Source organism: Thalassophryne amazonica, chromosome 5 (assembly GCF_902500255.1).
Source record: "Thalassophryne amazonica chromosome 5, fThaAma1.1, whole genome shotgun sequence".
Lineage (NCBI taxonomy): Eukaryota > Metazoa > Chordata > Actinopteri > Batrachoidiformes > Batrachoididae > Thalassophryne > Thalassophryne amazonica.
Window position 1 is genome coordinate 91,853,281 of NC_047107.1, and position 17,586 is coordinate 91,870,866.

Sequence of the window (17,586 nt, forward strand, 5' to 3'; positions counted from 1 at the left end):
ACGGCTCCTATTCCTGAGTCTGAGGCGTCCACCTCCACTACAAACTGGCGAGTAGGATCAGGCTGCACCAGAACTGGAGCAGATGAAAACCGGCGTTTCAACTCCCTAAACGCGGCTTCGCACCGGTCCGACCAGGTGAATGGGACTTTGGTGGAGGTCAGGGCGGTCAGGGGGCTAGCAACCTGACTGTAACCCTTAATGAACCTCCTGTAGAAGTTTGCGAAGCCGAGGAACTGTTGCAGCTTCCTACGGCTCTTTGGTTGGGGCCAATCCCTCACCGCCGCAACCTTGGCCGGATCCGGGGCGACGGAGTTGGAGGAGATGATAAACCCCAAGAAGGACAGAGAAGTGCGGTGAAACTCACACTTCTCGCCCTTCACAAACAACCGGTTTTCTAACAACCGCTGCAGGACCTGACGTACATGTCGGACATGGGTCTCAGGATCCGGGGAAAAGATGAGTATATCATCCAGATATACGAAGACAAACCGGTGCAGGAAGTCCCGCAAGACGTCATTAACCAAGGCTTGGAACGTCGCGGGGGCATTAGTGAGGCCGAACGGCATGACCAGGTACTCAAAATGACCTAACGGGGTGTTAAATGCCGTCTTCCATTCGTCTCCCTTCCGGATCCGAACTAGGTGGTACGCATTCCTAAGATCGAGTTTGGTGAATATTTTGGCTCCATGCAGGGGTGTGAACACCGAATCCAAGAGGGGCAATGGGTATCGATTGCGAACCGTGATCTCGTTCAATCCCCTGTAATCGATGCATGGACGAAGTCCGCCGTCTTTCTTGCCCACAAAAAAGAAACCAGCACCCATCGGGGAGGTGGAGTTCCGGATCAATCCGGCGGCCAAGGAGTCCCGGATGTAGGTCTCCATTGATTCGCGTTCCGGACGTGAGAGGTTGTACAGTCTACTGGATGGGTACTCAACGTCCGGAATCAAATCAATGGCACAATCGTACGGTCGGTGCGGTGGAAGGGTGAGCGCCAGATCTTTGCTGAAGACGTCAGCCAGATCATGGTACTCCCCTGGCACCGCCGTCAGATTGGGAGGGGTCTTAACCACCTCCTTAGCCGTGATTCCGGGGGGAACCGAGGATCCTAAACACTCCCGGTGGCAGGTTTCGCTCCACTGCACCACGACCCCAGACGGCCAATCGATCCGGGGATTGTGCTTCACCATCCAAGGAAAACCCAAAATCACTCGGGAGGTAGAAGGTGTCACGTAAAACACTATCTCCTCCCGGTGATTCCCAGACACAACCAGGGTCACAGGCTGGGTCCGGTGTGTGATTAGCGGGAGTAGAGTGCCATCTAGTGCCCGTACCTTCAAGGGCGAAGGCAGAGCCACTAGAGGGAGCCCTACTTCCTTTGCCCATCTGCTATCCAACAGATTCCCTTCGGACCCCGTGTCCACCAGTGCTGGGGCGTGAAGGGTTAAATCCCCACTCAGGATTAACACTGGGATTCGTGCTGATTTGCGGGGTCTTCCCGTGCACATGTTATGGCCCACCCTTAGCCCAGTTTCTAAGGACGGGCGTTGGTGTTTGACCGTTTGGGGCAGTCTTTTAACATGTGTTCACATGAGCCACAGTAAAAACATTCCCCGCGGGCCAGTCTCCTTTGTCTGATATCAGATCTCACTTTAGCCCTGCTCGTGTCCATAGCTTCGTCAGCAGGGGGAGCTGTTGCCACACGGAGCCCACTGGCAATGGAGCGTGGGGACGACGTCACCCTTTCAGACCCGGAAGAGAGAGGGACGGCTTGTGCCCGGCCACGCCCCCCGGCCTGCTCCCGACGGTGTTCATTCAAGCGGTTGTCTAAGCGTATAACCAGAGTGACAAGCCCGTCGAAAGTCTGCGGTTCGTCCTTAGCCAGTAAATGCTCCTTCAGTACTGGAGACATTCCGCTTATGAAGGCAGCGCGGAGCGCAACGTCATTCCAACCCGACCTCGCAGCCGCGATGCGGAAGTCGACAGCGTAATCAGCTGCGCTCCGACGCCCCTGTCTCAGTGACAGCAGCACGGTCGAGGCGGTCTCGCCTCTGTTGGGATGATCAAACACCTGTTTGAATTCCCGTATAAACCCAGCGTATGACGTCAGAAGCCATGACTGCTGTTCCCAGAGCGCTGTAGCCCAAGCGCGTGCCTCACCTCGAAGCAGATTAATTACATAAGCCACCCGGGTGGCGTCTGCTGCGTACATGACTGGACGCTGTGCAAAAACGAGCGAACACTGCATCAAGAAGTCTGCGCACGTTTCCACACAGCCTCCGTACGGTTCAGGAGGACTTATGTAAGCTTCAGGGGACGGTGGGGGGGGGGTAGTTGAACGGCCAGTGGAACATCTACATTAGGCCCCGGGCCAGCAGGAGGAGACACTGCAGCGACGCTCGACTCGCGTGCTTCCACTCTGGCGGTGAGAGCCTCCATCCTCTGATTGAGGATTGCATTTTGCTCAGTTACCAGCTGCAGATCACTTACCACGCCTCCTGCTGACGCCTGCGCTCCTTGTTCTCCCATTGGCTGTTCAAACTGTGGTTGACGCCCCTCGGGATCCATGACGAATGGCCGAGAAATCCTGTTGGGAAGGTGTCGTAACACGGACCCACAACAGGGGGCGCAAATGAACGGACAATGGATAAGAGAAGGAGTAACAATTTAATGTTGCACAAGAACACAGCGTAATATAAACAAGAGTGCTGCCAATCATACACAAGAGGACTGCGGGCAGGCTTGAAGATAGGAGACCTCGGATGAACGAAGAGCCGGGGCCCACACCGCTTCTACCACCAACGGCCTGAAGAACACCGAAGCCGCCAAGCCCTGAGTCCCCAGGTGGTCTCTGTCCTCCGTTGTCGGCCCTGGTACTGCTGGCAGACAGAAACAGAAGGTGGTGAGTGTGAATCCTCACACCCAGCAACCTTGATTAATGATTCCTCTGGGAGGGAGAACCTCCACCTCCAATCATACACACGTGCAGCTCCTGTTTACCACTTATCGGTTTTGGGGTGTGAGGTGAAGTCGTCGCAGTCACACCAAGCGCCAAAAATCCCAGATAAGGAATACCAACAGGAAAAACAGCTGCAAAACAGATCAGATTATTATTCGCAATAATCACAGCAGAGAAGTTTACCTCTAATCGTAGGAGATTTCTCGGCGAGGAGGTGGAGTCGCCGTCCGGCCTTTATGGTGATGATGAGATGAATGAGTGACAGCTGGTGTTGAGGATGATTGACGGCTGTCACTCCCAGTGGTTCTGGCGCCCTCTTGTGCTTGAAGCCCGCACTCCAAGCAGGGCGCCATCTGGTGGTGGTGAGCCAGCAGTACCTCCTCTTCAGCGGCCCACACAACAATATATATATATATATATATATATATATATATATATATATATATATATATATATATATATATATATATATATATATATATATATATATATATATAAGAAATCACATGTACCTAAGTATTCACAGCCTTTGCAATGAAGCTCAAAATTAAGCTCAAGTGCATCCTGTTTCCACTGATCATCTTTGAAATGTTTAGACAGCTTAATTGAAGTCCACCTTGAGTAAATTAATTTGATTGGACATAATTTGGAAAGGCACACACCTGTCTATATATAAGGTTGACAGTGCATGCCAGAGCACAAACCAAGCATGAAATCAAAGGAATTGTCTGTAGACCTCCGAGACAAGGTTGTCTCCAGGTACAAATCTGGGGGAAGGGTACAGAAACATTTCTGCTGCTTTGAAGGTCCCGATGAGAACAGGGGCCTCCCTCATCTGTAAATGGAAGGAGGTCAGATCCACCAGGATTCTTCCTAGATTTGGCCGCCCGTCTAAACTGAGCGATCGGGGGAGAAGGGCCTTAGTCAGGGAGGTGACCAAGAACCTGATGGTCACTCTGTCAGACCTCCAACATTCCTCTGTGGAAAGAGGAGAACCTTCCAGAAGAAGAACCATCTCTGCAGCAATCCACCAATCAGGCCTGTATGGTCGAGTGGCCAGATGTAAGCCACTCCTTATTAAAAAAAAAATAAAAGCACATGGTAGCTCACCAAAGGCACCTGAAGGACTCTCAGACCATGAGAAACAAAATTCTGTGGTCTGATGAGACAAAGATTGAACTCTTTAGTGTGAATGCCAGATGTCATGTTTGTAGGAAACTGGGCATCACTCATCACCTCGTCAATACCATCCCTACAGTGAAGCATGGTGGTGGCAGCATCATGCTGTGGGGATGTTTTTCAGTGGCAGGAACTGGGATACTAGTCTGTACAGTAATGTACAGAGACATCTTGGATGAAAACCTGCTCCAGAGCGCTCTTGACCTCAGACTGGGGAGACTGTTCATCTTTCAGCAGGACAAAGACCTTAAGCACACAGCCAACATATCAAAGGGATGGCTTCAGGAGAACTGAGTGACCCAGCCAGAGCCGGGACCTGAATCTGATTGAACATCTCTGGAGAGATCTGAAAATGTCTGTGCACCGATGCTCCCCATCCAACCTGATGGAACTTGTGTGGTGCTGCAAAGAGAAATGGGCAAAACTGCCCAAAGATAGGTGTGCCAAGCTCATATTCAAGGAGACTTGAGGCTGTAATTGCTGCCAAAGGTGCATCAACAAATTATTGAGCAAAGGGTATGAATACTTATCTACATGCAGTGGTGGGCACAGATAACCCAAAAATTAACTTCGATAACAGATAATCAGATAACTGAAAAGTTATCTTTGATAAAGATAAACCGATAAACCACCCAAAAATGTATCGGAAGTTACAGATAACCAATAAAGTAGTATTGTCTATATTCCAGTATTGTCTCGGGTACATTTGCAACTACTAACAAACTGAATTTGAGTTTTAACACCACCAGCCACGATCGCTTCTGGTAGTATCAAAAGCGACAACAGACCCAAACAATGAGCCCGCACTTCTGTCTTTTGAACATCTTGCCCCCTGCTGGAAGCTCTTTTTTTACTACATAGCTTCCAGCACAGGCGCAAGCTGAGAGCAGTCACAAAGCTCTACTCTCTACCCAATCACAGCACCGCTGTCAGGCCGAGGTCTTGGAAAATAAAGCAGTGCTGAGTTATGGTTTGGTGTATAAATAAAATGAATACTGATAGAATAACGCCATTAATGTCAATTCTGTCATTTATACAAAGTTAAAATATAACATATATCTTTTAATGTTGAATAATGCACTAATTCTGAAGTTTTGTAAAAAACACAGACAGATCGCAAAGGATTCTGGGTAAAATGTGCCTCTTCTGCTAAACACTGATTGGTTGAGTCATTCATTATGTAAACCAACATGTTAATATAGCGTGTGTCATGTGTTGGTGTTTTCAGATAAATGTGCTTTTGTAAAATATTCAATTTTTTTTTATTTGTAAAAACAGGCATTTTTACAGAGCCCTGGAAGTGTCATCGCAAAATGTTTTGCATGTAGAGAGAATGTGCGCTCATTTTTTTTATATTGTGCGCTCATTTTTTTATATTGTGCGCTCATTTTATTATATTGTGCGCACGTTTTGTGATGTGCGCACGTTTTATTATATTGTGCACACGTTTTATTATATTGTAAAACGTGCACTCAATATTGTCTTGACACATAAATGTTGGCTATTCGCCCTATTGACGTTTCAAATCCCGCAAAACCTCGGAGAGGTTGCCACGCTGGAGATCTCAGTAACATTGAGAACTACACTGAGACGCTCTGATTACGCTGCACTTTAACCGCTGCATACGGACAACACCATTAACATCGTAACATAAAACTATTTTTATATTGTGCCTAAAACTCTCGTGAATATATTTTCTGTTTTTTTAGACTTTGTTATTGCGTTTGTTTTATGTAAACATGGGAGAATCACAGGCTGTCTCTGTTATTTTCAATAGGAGCTGCTGTGAGCTACGCTCACTTCCTGACAGGGTTGGGTAGGATTACTTTGAAATGTAATCCCAAAGTAATTAGATTACAAGTAATCCAAATGTATGTACATACATACATGTAGTCCACATGTATTCTTTCAAAGTAATCCTACCCAACCTTGCTTCCTGATCATGTCATTCTGGGGGAAAGTGAAGTTAGCTCTTTAACATCTTGATTATTGTTCTTTACAACACTGTTTGTCCTCTTTGTTCGAGACTAATATATACTATGTCTGAAATTTGGTTTGCGTTTATTAAATTCCATGTAGATTAAACATAACAGACATGGATTATTTGTTATAATTGTTTTCAGGGTATCATGCAGCAGTCTCTTATTAACGTGACAAAAAGCATAAAAAAAATTACATTTTAATTTATTCGTTTACAACTGTCATCGTGTTGATTCTCTACATGTTGTTTGACTGCAGTGACTCTCTGGCACACAAGGGATTATGGGATACGTCAATAGGGCAAATGAACACTACTGGTCAGTAGGGCAGTCACAGTTATTACAATATTTGCCATTCGCGATTATTTTTCATATTCGCGAATATTTTTCATAATCGTGATTACCGTGAATTACTTATTTTATCCACAAAGTTGCATAAACGACTCAGAATCTGACATCATCATGCTGCAGCAGCAGCCGCACGCAGCCTCTCTGCCTCTGTTTCCTCTCGTCTTGGTCGGATGGGTAGCGAGGCTCGGATAATAACACGGAGCGTGAGGAGGTTCTGGTTCCAAAGCCATGTACCACGGCACCGCTGTGGATGCATTTCGGTTTTAAATAGGGCTGCCACGGCTAGTCGACTATTTACGACTACGTTGACGATTGAAATCATTAACAACTAATTTAGTAGTTGACAAGTCATTTATTTTATTTATTTTTAAGTCTTTGTTTTTCCTCTCAATTCATAGTTTTAGGAAGCCGTCCTGCCGTCATTTGGACGTTCAAATTTTGAATAAGACGGCTGATTAAAACAGTGGCCATCTTATTCAAAGCCATTTAAAATGGGTAGTTTACCAAAGGAGCTGTGTGTGTGTGTGTGCGTGCACGCGGAGTCAACTCACTACAGACTGCGAGCGAGTGAGATTCCTGAACGGAGGCACGAGACGTTACGTTCTGCTGTGAACCATCAGTGCACTTAAGACAGCGAGCACGGAGCAGAGAGAGGATTTTAACCCGAGTGAACATATTTAAAAAAAAACAAACAAACCTTGGGGCTGCCTTTAGTACTGTCTCTACACGTGTGGTACTGATGGCACCGTCCTGTTCACACCATGTGCGCGTCGTATACTGAATTTATGAGATCACAAGATGAAATAAACGGTTAAATATCCTTAAAACATCCTTAAAAATAAGAATATATAAATGGACTGAGCAAAAATTACACGGGTTTAAAAAAAACCCTGCTGTGGAGAGGAACAGATCACAAAAAGCTGAACTTTAAGAGCTGTTTATTTTCCAAAGGTATGTATTTGTTCAATTTTGAGCTTAATGTAGTGTTCATCACACTAAAATGAACTGGAGTCAGAATAAAAATACAAGCTGCTGATTTCTGTTGTTTTTCAAAGTTATTAAGCTGCATCTATATGTTTTAATTATTTCAAAGTGAGTTGCCTGTTATTGTATTCTGATTTACTTATACACACAAAAAAAACAAACAAACAAAAAACATGGGGAGTGTAATCGGCCTCATTGTTCTGTTAAGTTTATATCAGTTTTCCTGAACATGTCCAGGTGTTTTTTCTTCTTTATAAGAGTTTGGTGTTTGCTCCACAAAGTTTTAAAACACAACAAAATGTTCACACTGTTCTTTATAGCACTTCTGTAATTTCAGAAATTCAACAGAAACAACCACAAATCATAAAAAGTTGGGACTGTATGTAAAATGAAGATAAAAATAAAAATGTTGCACTATTCCCAGTTTCTCTACTCACAAAAGCCAAACGTTCTTCCAGAGTTGTGTAATCATACTATGATAGTAGAATATAAAGAAGGGAAAAAAGAAAAAAAAAATAGACAATATAATCGTCAATCGCAATTATTTGCCTGACAATTAATTGTCTCCAGAAATTCCTAATCGTGACAGCCCTACTGGCCAGTAGATGGCAGTAGAGACCTTGAAAACGTGCCAAAACAAAATTCCAGATAATCCATGTCTGCTACATTTAAGATGCGTGGAATTTAATAAACGCAGACACAATAACAATGTCTATAAACCCAGAGAATATATTCACGAGAGTTTTAGGCACTAGAGTTTAATGCTGTTGTCCGTAGAGCCTGATCAGAGTGTTTCAAATGCATTTCTCATGTCGTGAACGTACTGAGATTACCCTATCCTACCCATAATGCACTGCTGGGCACAGCATATATCCACACTAAAACCTTAAAAATTAGCGCATTACTTTAAAACTAAAACATATATCTGATATTTTCACTTTATAAAACTTCAGACATGACATTAATTTAAATAACTTGTCCGAAATTAGTTTGGCTAAAAGTTGAACCATAAGTTAAAAATGTATGCCTCTGGATGACTTGGGTGATATTGCCCGCATTTCAGTATGGGGTTAGAATGGGGATAGAACAGTTTCTTCTTAAAGCAGCTCTTCTCTGTTTTGCAGAGGGTAGAACTACACATCAGCTATGAAACATTTAGCAGGTAGGTGCTCAACTGATTTAAAGTTTTATAAATATTTGTAGCTGTTCAGCTTTATTGACCATGTTATCGGTCTAAAAATTATCAGACAAAAATTTATCGCAAGATAATTAGTCCGATAATGGTTTTTAAAGTTATCTAAAAAGATAATCCGATAATAAAAACATTATCTTCGATAATTATCGGATCATCACTGTTTACATATGATTCCTTTTTTTTCATAAATTTGCAATAAATTAAAAAAAACTTTTTTCATGTTGTCATTATGAATTCAATTTCAATTTATTAATTTATATAGCGCCAACTCATGACAAAGTCACCCCAAGGCGCTTCACACAATTCACAACACAAATTAATCTAAAATCAAAATTAAAAGCAAGAAAAGCACAATAAAAAGATAAAACACAGTAGAATAAAAATAAATTACAAAGCAAGCATAAACAGATTAAATTATTGATAAGACAGTCTAAAAAAGTGGGTCTTCAGGCTTGATTTAAAAGTCTCCACAGTGTCAGACTGCCGAAAAACAGCAGGTAGATCGTTCCAAACAGTCGAACCACGGTAGTAGCAGGCTCTATACCCCACAGACGTCTTGTTCATCCTCGGAACACACAGAAGCCCTGTGCCCTACGAACGCAAGGGCCTCGCAGGTACGTAGGGCTTAACCACGTCCGTCAGGTAGGAAGGTGCCAGTCCATGAACAATTTTATAAACCAACAATAAAACTTTAAAATCCGATCTGGCAGAAACCGGTAGCCAATGAAGGGATGCCAGAATGGGAGTAATGTGGTCAAACCTTATACTTTGTGTCAAAAGTCTGGCAGCAGCATTCTGTACCAACTGAAGTCCTCGAATGCTAGACTGCGGCAGGTCAGAAAATAAAGCATTACAATAATCCAGTCTGGAAGAAATAAACGCATGTATCAAAGTCTCAGCATCAGCCATAGACAGGATGGGACGAATCCTCGCCTCATTTCGCAGATGAAAGAAGGCAGAAGGCAGGATTTTTTAGTAGAATTTTAAGGGAAGAAATTAATTTACTCCATTTTGTAATAAGTGAAGCTCAGAATAGTTTTTGGATGCATTGTAATTCTACTAATTAAACCATCAGAGTATCTACTGTATCAATGTCTTTGTGGGTATTTATTTGTATATTTATTTGCTTATATTGTGTCATATGTTAACATGGTGTGCTAATCTTTTATGAATTTTTTTAATACCTATTTTCACACAGTATTAAGCAGGTGCAGAAGGTAAATGTGAGTAAAAATCACCCATTAATTTACACATTGGAATAGACTCCATTTATGGACATATTGGCAGAAAGTACCATTAACTTAATTTTTTGATTTCTTTTTCAATGTGCTGGTTGGATTGTTTCTTTTAAAAAATGTCTGCTCTTTTAATTATTGGTCTGCAACTGTTTTCAAGTATTTAGTTTGCAGATTTTTGACAGTCACCAATTTATATGAAAAATGGCAAGTTCTGAATGGCTAATAAGCCACTTCCACCAAAATCCCAAAGTAAGATTATGTTGGTAGTCAATCCAGATTCTTTATAGCTAGACTGTAACCTCACTGCCACCTTTCACCAGTGGATTATTTTCACTGAGCAACTTCTTCCTGTTGCTAGGCAACTTGTACTTGCCTGGTAATCACTGATTATATCTGGAAACAGCATGTATGATCAGGAAAAAAAAAATCACAAAAACAGCAGTCAGTCTACAAGTTAATACTTGTACATTACTTGAAAGCTCTCTGACGTTGTGTGACTCCAACTGCTCGGCAGTAATAAAGTATAATGCTTTCCACTGTTTTTGTTTTCATCTCCTCTTCTGCAAATGGACAGCAGAGAAGAAGCTTGAGAACAGCATTTTTCTAACTCAAGGAGAAAATTAAACACAAGGTGAAAACAGGGCATAGCAAGCAAAGACCTTAAAATTCATTGTACTCTAGAGTTTCCCTGACCACTGTCGTGACAAATTTCAAGCTGTAAAGGTCATAGCAGTTTTATTGTCTGACTGCTCCACTCTTTTCTGAATGTGCACACCAACTAAAGCATTTTACAGTCAGGGCTTTATTGTGAAAGCCCTGACTATAAAAGCTTTATTGTGAAAATGCTTATAGGTGAATGAAGGCACCCATAATTCTATGGTAGCACTAATAAAAATTTGGTTGTAAAAAGAAATTATTTAAAAACATTGTGTGTCTAAATTTACCCCACTGGGCCAGAAACTCTGCTTCCACTGTGCACAGCACTCACAATGCTTATGCATAATGATGTCCAGCAACTTATTTTGGATCCCGCAAATCCTCAGTTTGAACTGGAATTGTGATAACGCTAATATTTTGTAATGCTACATTACAGTGCTAAGGGCCCCTTCACACATAACATGACTGAGGCAGAATGGCGCACGAAGGAGGAGTCAAATGGCACTCGTGGGATATTGGAGCCACACTCGAACGACTTGTGCAGCAGTCGCCGCATTCATTTGGGCACGGCACATGCCCTCTATATTCACATGCCAGTTTGTTTGTCAGGGGGCCACGATTGACATGTGATCACGGAATGCATTGGATGACATTCGAAATCTTGCAGGGAGGGGCATGACTACCACTCACAGCTAGTGCATGGCTCAGAATTGGGGTGTGGTGATTTCATTTTGATTTGAAACACGACAATTTGTTTGTTTGTTTATATTTTTATAATACATGTAACTACATAATTGCATTTTCGTTAACATAGGACAGCGCTTTTCTTGCATTCACACTCTGCGGATTAGCCAACAACGAGTGACCAGGGTAGAAGTCCACTAGACTCTGCAGGAGCTAAGTTGATGTCAGTTGGGCAGCAGTCACGTTCGTCGTGGTCCTGGAAAAATTTTCAACATGTTTGTAATTTTCGACGTTCGTGCTAAAATGCCGGGAAGAGTTGAACTCTGATACGACTAAGTCACCTCTGCCAGTACACCGGTACTGTGCTGCTTGACTCCACTGGCCAACGTTGGAGGCTTAACTGGATGTGCCACCTCCTCTGGATCACTTGCGCATCAATAAATATGTAGAAATATGAAGAAATGTGAAGGAATTTGTAGAACCTGTCTCAAGATACACCAGTAGCAAGTGACAAAATCGCAGATGTAGAGTTTATATAGGCTACGTCATGTTACATCTCAAATGTCGAGTTGGTGATCAAGCTGGTGATCCGCAAAGCTACGCTACTGCTCCATGGAGTGTGCTACCAGTGCGCCCACTCTCCAATAGCAAAAGTTAAACGACGTCCTACAGTTAGTCAGCGGACTGCCACCAAATGTCCAGCTTTGCCAGTACAACATTGCCCTCTGCTGAGCTACGTTGACCTGCGTTGAAGACAGGAAATTTGGACTCCCAGAAAGAGCCTTCTCCAGCACTTCACAGAGAGTTTTGAAAATCTGCTACGCTGGCCAGCGTCAGCCACTTCACATCATGTGAATGGGCCCTTTTCAGTGATGCCTCACATTCACCCATTCATGTCCTGGAGATGTGGTACATATTATGTATTGTATGTATGTATTATGTATGTATTTTGCATCAGGATGGCAGTCATTGTCTAAGAAATATATCAGTTTCAAGATTCTACTTTTAAATGGAATATCTTTAGGTTTTATATTCTGTGACCCCATGCAGGGATGGTGGCCAAGCAGTTCCTGCGCTTGGTTCCAGAGCGGAAGGTCCCCGGTTCCAGACCATCCCTGCCCATACTCCATGTAATGTGGAGTTGTGTTAGGAAGGGCATCCAGTGTAAAACTTCAACATGCAGATCCACTTTCAGTCTACTGTGAAAGAAGCTGAAGGGACTTATTTTATTATTATTTTTTTAAACTCTTGGTGACTAAAAAACACAAGTTGATGCCACTTTGGACTCTTGCAAAGTTCAGTTGGCATTTTCCCATTTTAAAAAAAAAATATTTTATTTACTCATATGATTCTTAAAAATTTATCATTTTGTCAGTAATTTTCAGTTATAAATCCAAATAAATCTTTCCATTGAGTGACTGACATCTGCAATTCTGACTATTTTGAACTTTGAATAAATGTAGCCAGAGTAGCTGTCATCTTTGAAATGCATTAGCATTTCATTTTTATTTTTTTTTTAATAGGCAGTTTTCTCACAATCATGCTCTCTGAATCACAATGTTACTGTCACAGCTCAGCGGTCACTTATACAGATGCAGCATAGCATGTCATACACATGATTTTACAAGACACTACAGCTGACTGCTGACAGCTCTGTGATAAAACGACTTTACGCTATGGTTTAATTAAAAAGAAATGCAACATCAGCTTATCAGAGTTTAGCAAGCAAGAAGAGCAAAGAGCAGAATGAATGATGATGAGTTCACAGGCTCAGCACATTCAGGACATCCCTGTTTAAGTTCTGTCAGAATATATGACAGTACAGTTAGGCACTATGAATTTACATTGATATTGAATCAGTTCAATAGACATTGGGTGTAATCCATAATGTGAAACATGTATTGTGCAGGGAGAATACAGAGTGATATTTTCCTTTATATTTTTTCTGTGCTTGAGTCAAAATTACTTAACGTGTTCAAGCTAAACATTGTGTTGAGTCACTAAACTTGTTACCTTATTATACACTGATCCCTTAAAATGTCACTTCATCTTAGTGTGCAGCAGAAACACAGTCAGACTGAGGTCATGGGCTTGATTTTCAGCAAACAGAAGATGCTTTATAACCCCGTCACACACAGCCAGAATCACGCAGAATGGCGTCAGAGTGACGAATTGGCGCACATCCGAAAAGCCTCGGGTTTCAGTTCCACAACATTCTGGCATCCATCTGTGAGAGTCCACACAGTTGTTCAAAATCAGCTGGCGGTCCCATGTGATGCACATGTTCAAAACCCTCCGGGCACTGTCGAGATGGGACACCGATCCAGTGGCGGTCCATGTGCAATAAAAGGACCATCTGACTGCAATTTACATATTCTGATGGTGGCAAAACAGTACCCGAAATGATGTGAGCGCATACGAGGGAACCTCGAGATGGATCTGGGATGGCAAAGCCTACCATTATGACCTGCACATGCCATGTATGTGGCACGCTTCATCATGATAATATCATGTACAGTGAATGTGAACAGCGGCTATCAAACCGAAAGCACAGTGCGCTACTGTGCTAAAGTTTGCTGGAAAGATTCCGTCAACATGGCCCACTGCCAGCAAATTTTCAGCAAAGCTGTCCAGTGACACGCGTGCACACTTAGTGGCTCATGCAGTGTTATGCATACACAAACACGCACAGACACACGGCTGAGTGATAATTGCAGCCCCACGCATATGCACGTGCACCATGCACACACACGTGCTGCTGTGCATTCGCATGCACTTGCGCATGAGGAACACAGCGCTTCCTCCCACTCCGGTCCTGTGTTTGCCATCCAGATGTTTGGACATCGGGCAGTCTTCAGCGCCTTTTATAGCTGTCTGACAGCAGTCTGTGTCATCTACCTGTTGTCTACATGCTCTTTGGATGCCATCGTGCAGGTGTGGACGAGGTAATCCGGATGCGTTCTGACACTCCTGCCCACAGCTCTTTTTCTCCCGACTGCGTTGGATTATGGCAGTATTTGCCATGTCGGGCTGGTTCCTGCACATTCTTGCTATGTGTGACGGGGGCTTTAGGAACCCTATTGACTCAGACATAGTCGTACATTGATACTGAATCTATGAAAAGAAAATACATCTAACATTATCTGTTATCGCTAAAGCAGGTAGCTCCGGGGTAGGAATTGGCTATCAATATGTACACCAGGGATCAATGCCTGGTCATGCTACCTGTCTGTCTCCTTGGAGACACTTCTTCATTGTCTCAGTCTCCCCAGCTGTAAATGGGTACCAGCTTTGATTGGGAAAGTAACCTGCGATGGACTGTCCAGGGTTAGCCGCAGGCTCTAAATATGCTTCACAGTACAGAATCTGGAGATAAACACCAGCACCGGTGGGTGCCATGACTGATGTAGGACTTACTTCTTCTGTTATTTTATCAGATGTACATTTGACCAGTGGCGTGTTGCATATTTATTGGAGCAGCAAATCAGTTTGAAATTAACATTTGGTTCTAAATCTGTTAATACCTTCAATACCAGTTAACATTTTTATCTATTTTTGGTCTGTTGTTTAATCATTTGCATGTTAGTGGTGAAACCAAAGCAAATTTCCATGTTGTGGATGTATCATATCGTATGTTCATGTGAGGTTATCTTGGGCATTCCTCTACAAACAAAACAGTTCAACAGGGCAGTGCAGTCTCATTTGAATTGCGCATTATATCGCAGGATTTGACCACTTAAAGGGCAAGCCGCTCCCATTGCGCAATATATGCACAGCATAACTTCACACAGGAAAATTGTGTACTGTTTTGTTTTCAGCTGCACTCACTGTAGCAGTCACGAAGAGTGGAGTTTTTTTTTTTGGTTCCCAGTGGAGAAGAGAGGATGAGGTAAATGTGAGCGTTTGTGTCGGTAAGTGTTAGCCTACACAGCTAACCAGAGTAGTTGCATTCTCTCAAGTGCACAGTTGGATCAACACTTTTGAGCTCCGGGTCATAAACAAACTGCAACACATGTCAACTTTTCCACTGCATTGTCACTTATTCTTTGCATTTTCACTTTGTTTGCATGTAATTTGCACAAAACTTGTGTTTCTGAAGTAGAGAAATTACGTCATATGCGTCATATTTTACCCGCCTTAGCGCCTGCCATCAAACGAGACTGCGCTGACCGATTTAATTAATTCATATAGTGCTGTAACATAAGTTGCCCCAAGGCACTTCACAAGGGTGAGATCAAATATTTTGGAAAATGGTTAATATGACTACTGGAATGACTAGGGTTTCCTCTGATTGCCTTCTTTTGGAGGCTTGGATTAGCAATTTGGATTAGCAAATGAGTAGAGGGTGTTCTTCCATTCCTTTAGCCATCTCCCAATGTGACTTAAGTAAGCAATAAAAAGACGGAATTGTGTTTTTTTTTTTTTAGTTGTGCACGTTTTAAAAAATGTTGTCCTGTTTTCTTCAGGGCCAAGAAGAAGACAAAGCCCTTGAACCTTAAGATCCACAGCAGTGTGGGCAGCTGTGAGAATCTACCCATCCAGCGCTCGCCCCTGCACACTGAACGATCTCTGCGATCCTTCTTCTTCCCATCGTTCATCCCATCCACGCCTCCTGTCCACGTTGAAACACCTTCTGGAAGTAAGTGAATGCTACTTATTAAACCAGCTCCTGCTCAGTCCATTTATGAAATGAAAATCTTGAATGCCTTTGATATGCATCTTTCATATGTATACTATACATTCTATCTGTAATCTTTTGCTGTTTGATTTTTGTACCATGTCTTTCCATGGACTCTCATGAAGTGATTTGTATTTGCTACAAAAGGTTATGCACTATATTTCATGCATAATCCTTTGAATATCCATGTATGCACAACACGTGTTTCGTAGTTATTGTTCAGAACCAGCAGTTAAGGTTAGATTTAGATTTAACTACCTCCAAAACCCGGAGAAAGAGGGACTCATTGACAGGCAGGCGTACTACAGACTGTACCCTGGGGACGCCACTCCATGCATCTATGGGCTGCCCCAGATCCATGGTTGTGCGATGGGGTCTCCGGTATCCCCATTGTGGCCAATCTGTACATGGAGCTAGTGGAGAAGAGAGCCTTGGCGTCATTCATCTCCCCCAGTCACTGGTTCAGATATGTCGATGACACATGGGTTAAAATAAAGCAACAGGAAGTGGAGGCCTTTATAGAGCACATCAACTTGGTGGACTCCAATATCAAGTTCATATGTGAGGATGCCAGAAACAACCATTTAGCCTTCTTGGACTGTGATGTTACGATTGGAGAGAACAGGCAGCTCCAGACAGGGGTTTACAGAAAACCCACTCACACTGACCAATACTGACCTTGAACACAAGCTCGGGGTGATCAGGACTCTTCAACACAGAGCCCTACAGGTGCCCACAACTACAGAGGGAAGGGCTAAAGAACAACAACATGTCCGGAAAGCCCTCACAGTATGTGGGTACCCACGATGGTCCCTGGATAAGTCCCAAAGAACAAAGAGACCAGATAGACAGGAGACGGAGCCAAGAAGAAGAGTGTCTCTCCCTTATTTAGCAGGAGTAGGGGAAAAACTACAGAGGATCTTCAGACAGCACAAAATCCAAGTATACTTTAAACATGTTAACACCTTGAGACAGAAATTAGTTCACCCTAAGGACAGGATCTCTAGTTACAAACAGAGCAATGTAGTGTATTCTAACAGATGTCAGGAAAACTGTAATGGACACTACAAAGCAGCTGTTACACAAAAAGGCTATAACCAGCACCGCAGAGAGGGCACCGGCGGACATCAGTCTGCAGTTCATCTCCACCTTAAAGACACTAACCACATATTTGAGGACAAGGAAGTTAAAATCTTAGCCAGAGAAAAGAAATGGTTTGAGAGAGGAGTGAAGGAAGCTTTTTATGTGAAACAGTTGAAACCCAGCCTTAACCGGGGAGGGGGAGACACGCTTTGTCCCCTGTTACAATGGGGTACTCAGGTCAAAGCAGTTTCACTCTTTTGTTCATGGTAATGAGTCATTCACGTCGTCAGGAGAGGCATCAGGAGAGGCATCAGTCCCATCGTTAGGAGGGACAGCTGCCCTGTCCCTCCTAACGATGGGACTGATGCACTGATGATGTACTCTACGTAGCACCCTCCTGGGTGCTACGTAGAGTACAATAGGTGCTAATTACAATAGGTGCTAATTAGAGCAATTGTTAGTCACTGCCAATAGCAGTCTGCCTGTCAATAGGAGGGGTCTTGTTAGGTTTAAAACTCCAGCTTTTGCTGGCTTCTGTTTGTTCTTCTCTACAAGATTCAAGACAGAAATCAGACTACCAGAGCAAGAAATTTAGCTGA

At 43.2% G+C, this 17,586-nt stretch overlaps 1 protein-coding gene across 6 annotated transcripts in view; it reads left to right on the forward strand.

Moving 5' to 3' along the window:
• The window catches only part of ksr2 (kinase suppressor of ras 2), a 494,388-nt gene that overhangs the window by 252,111 nt on the left and 224,691 nt on the right, over positions 1-17,586 (forward strand). For all 6 annotated transcript variants that reach the window (XM_034170876.1, XM_034170877.1, XM_034170875.1 and 3 more), the window contains one exon: positions 15,693-15,865. In XM_034170876.1, the coding sequence (XP_034026767.1) occupies positions 15,693-15,865 (173 nt within the window). The remainder of the gene's footprint in view (positions 1-15,692; positions 15,866-17,586) is intronic.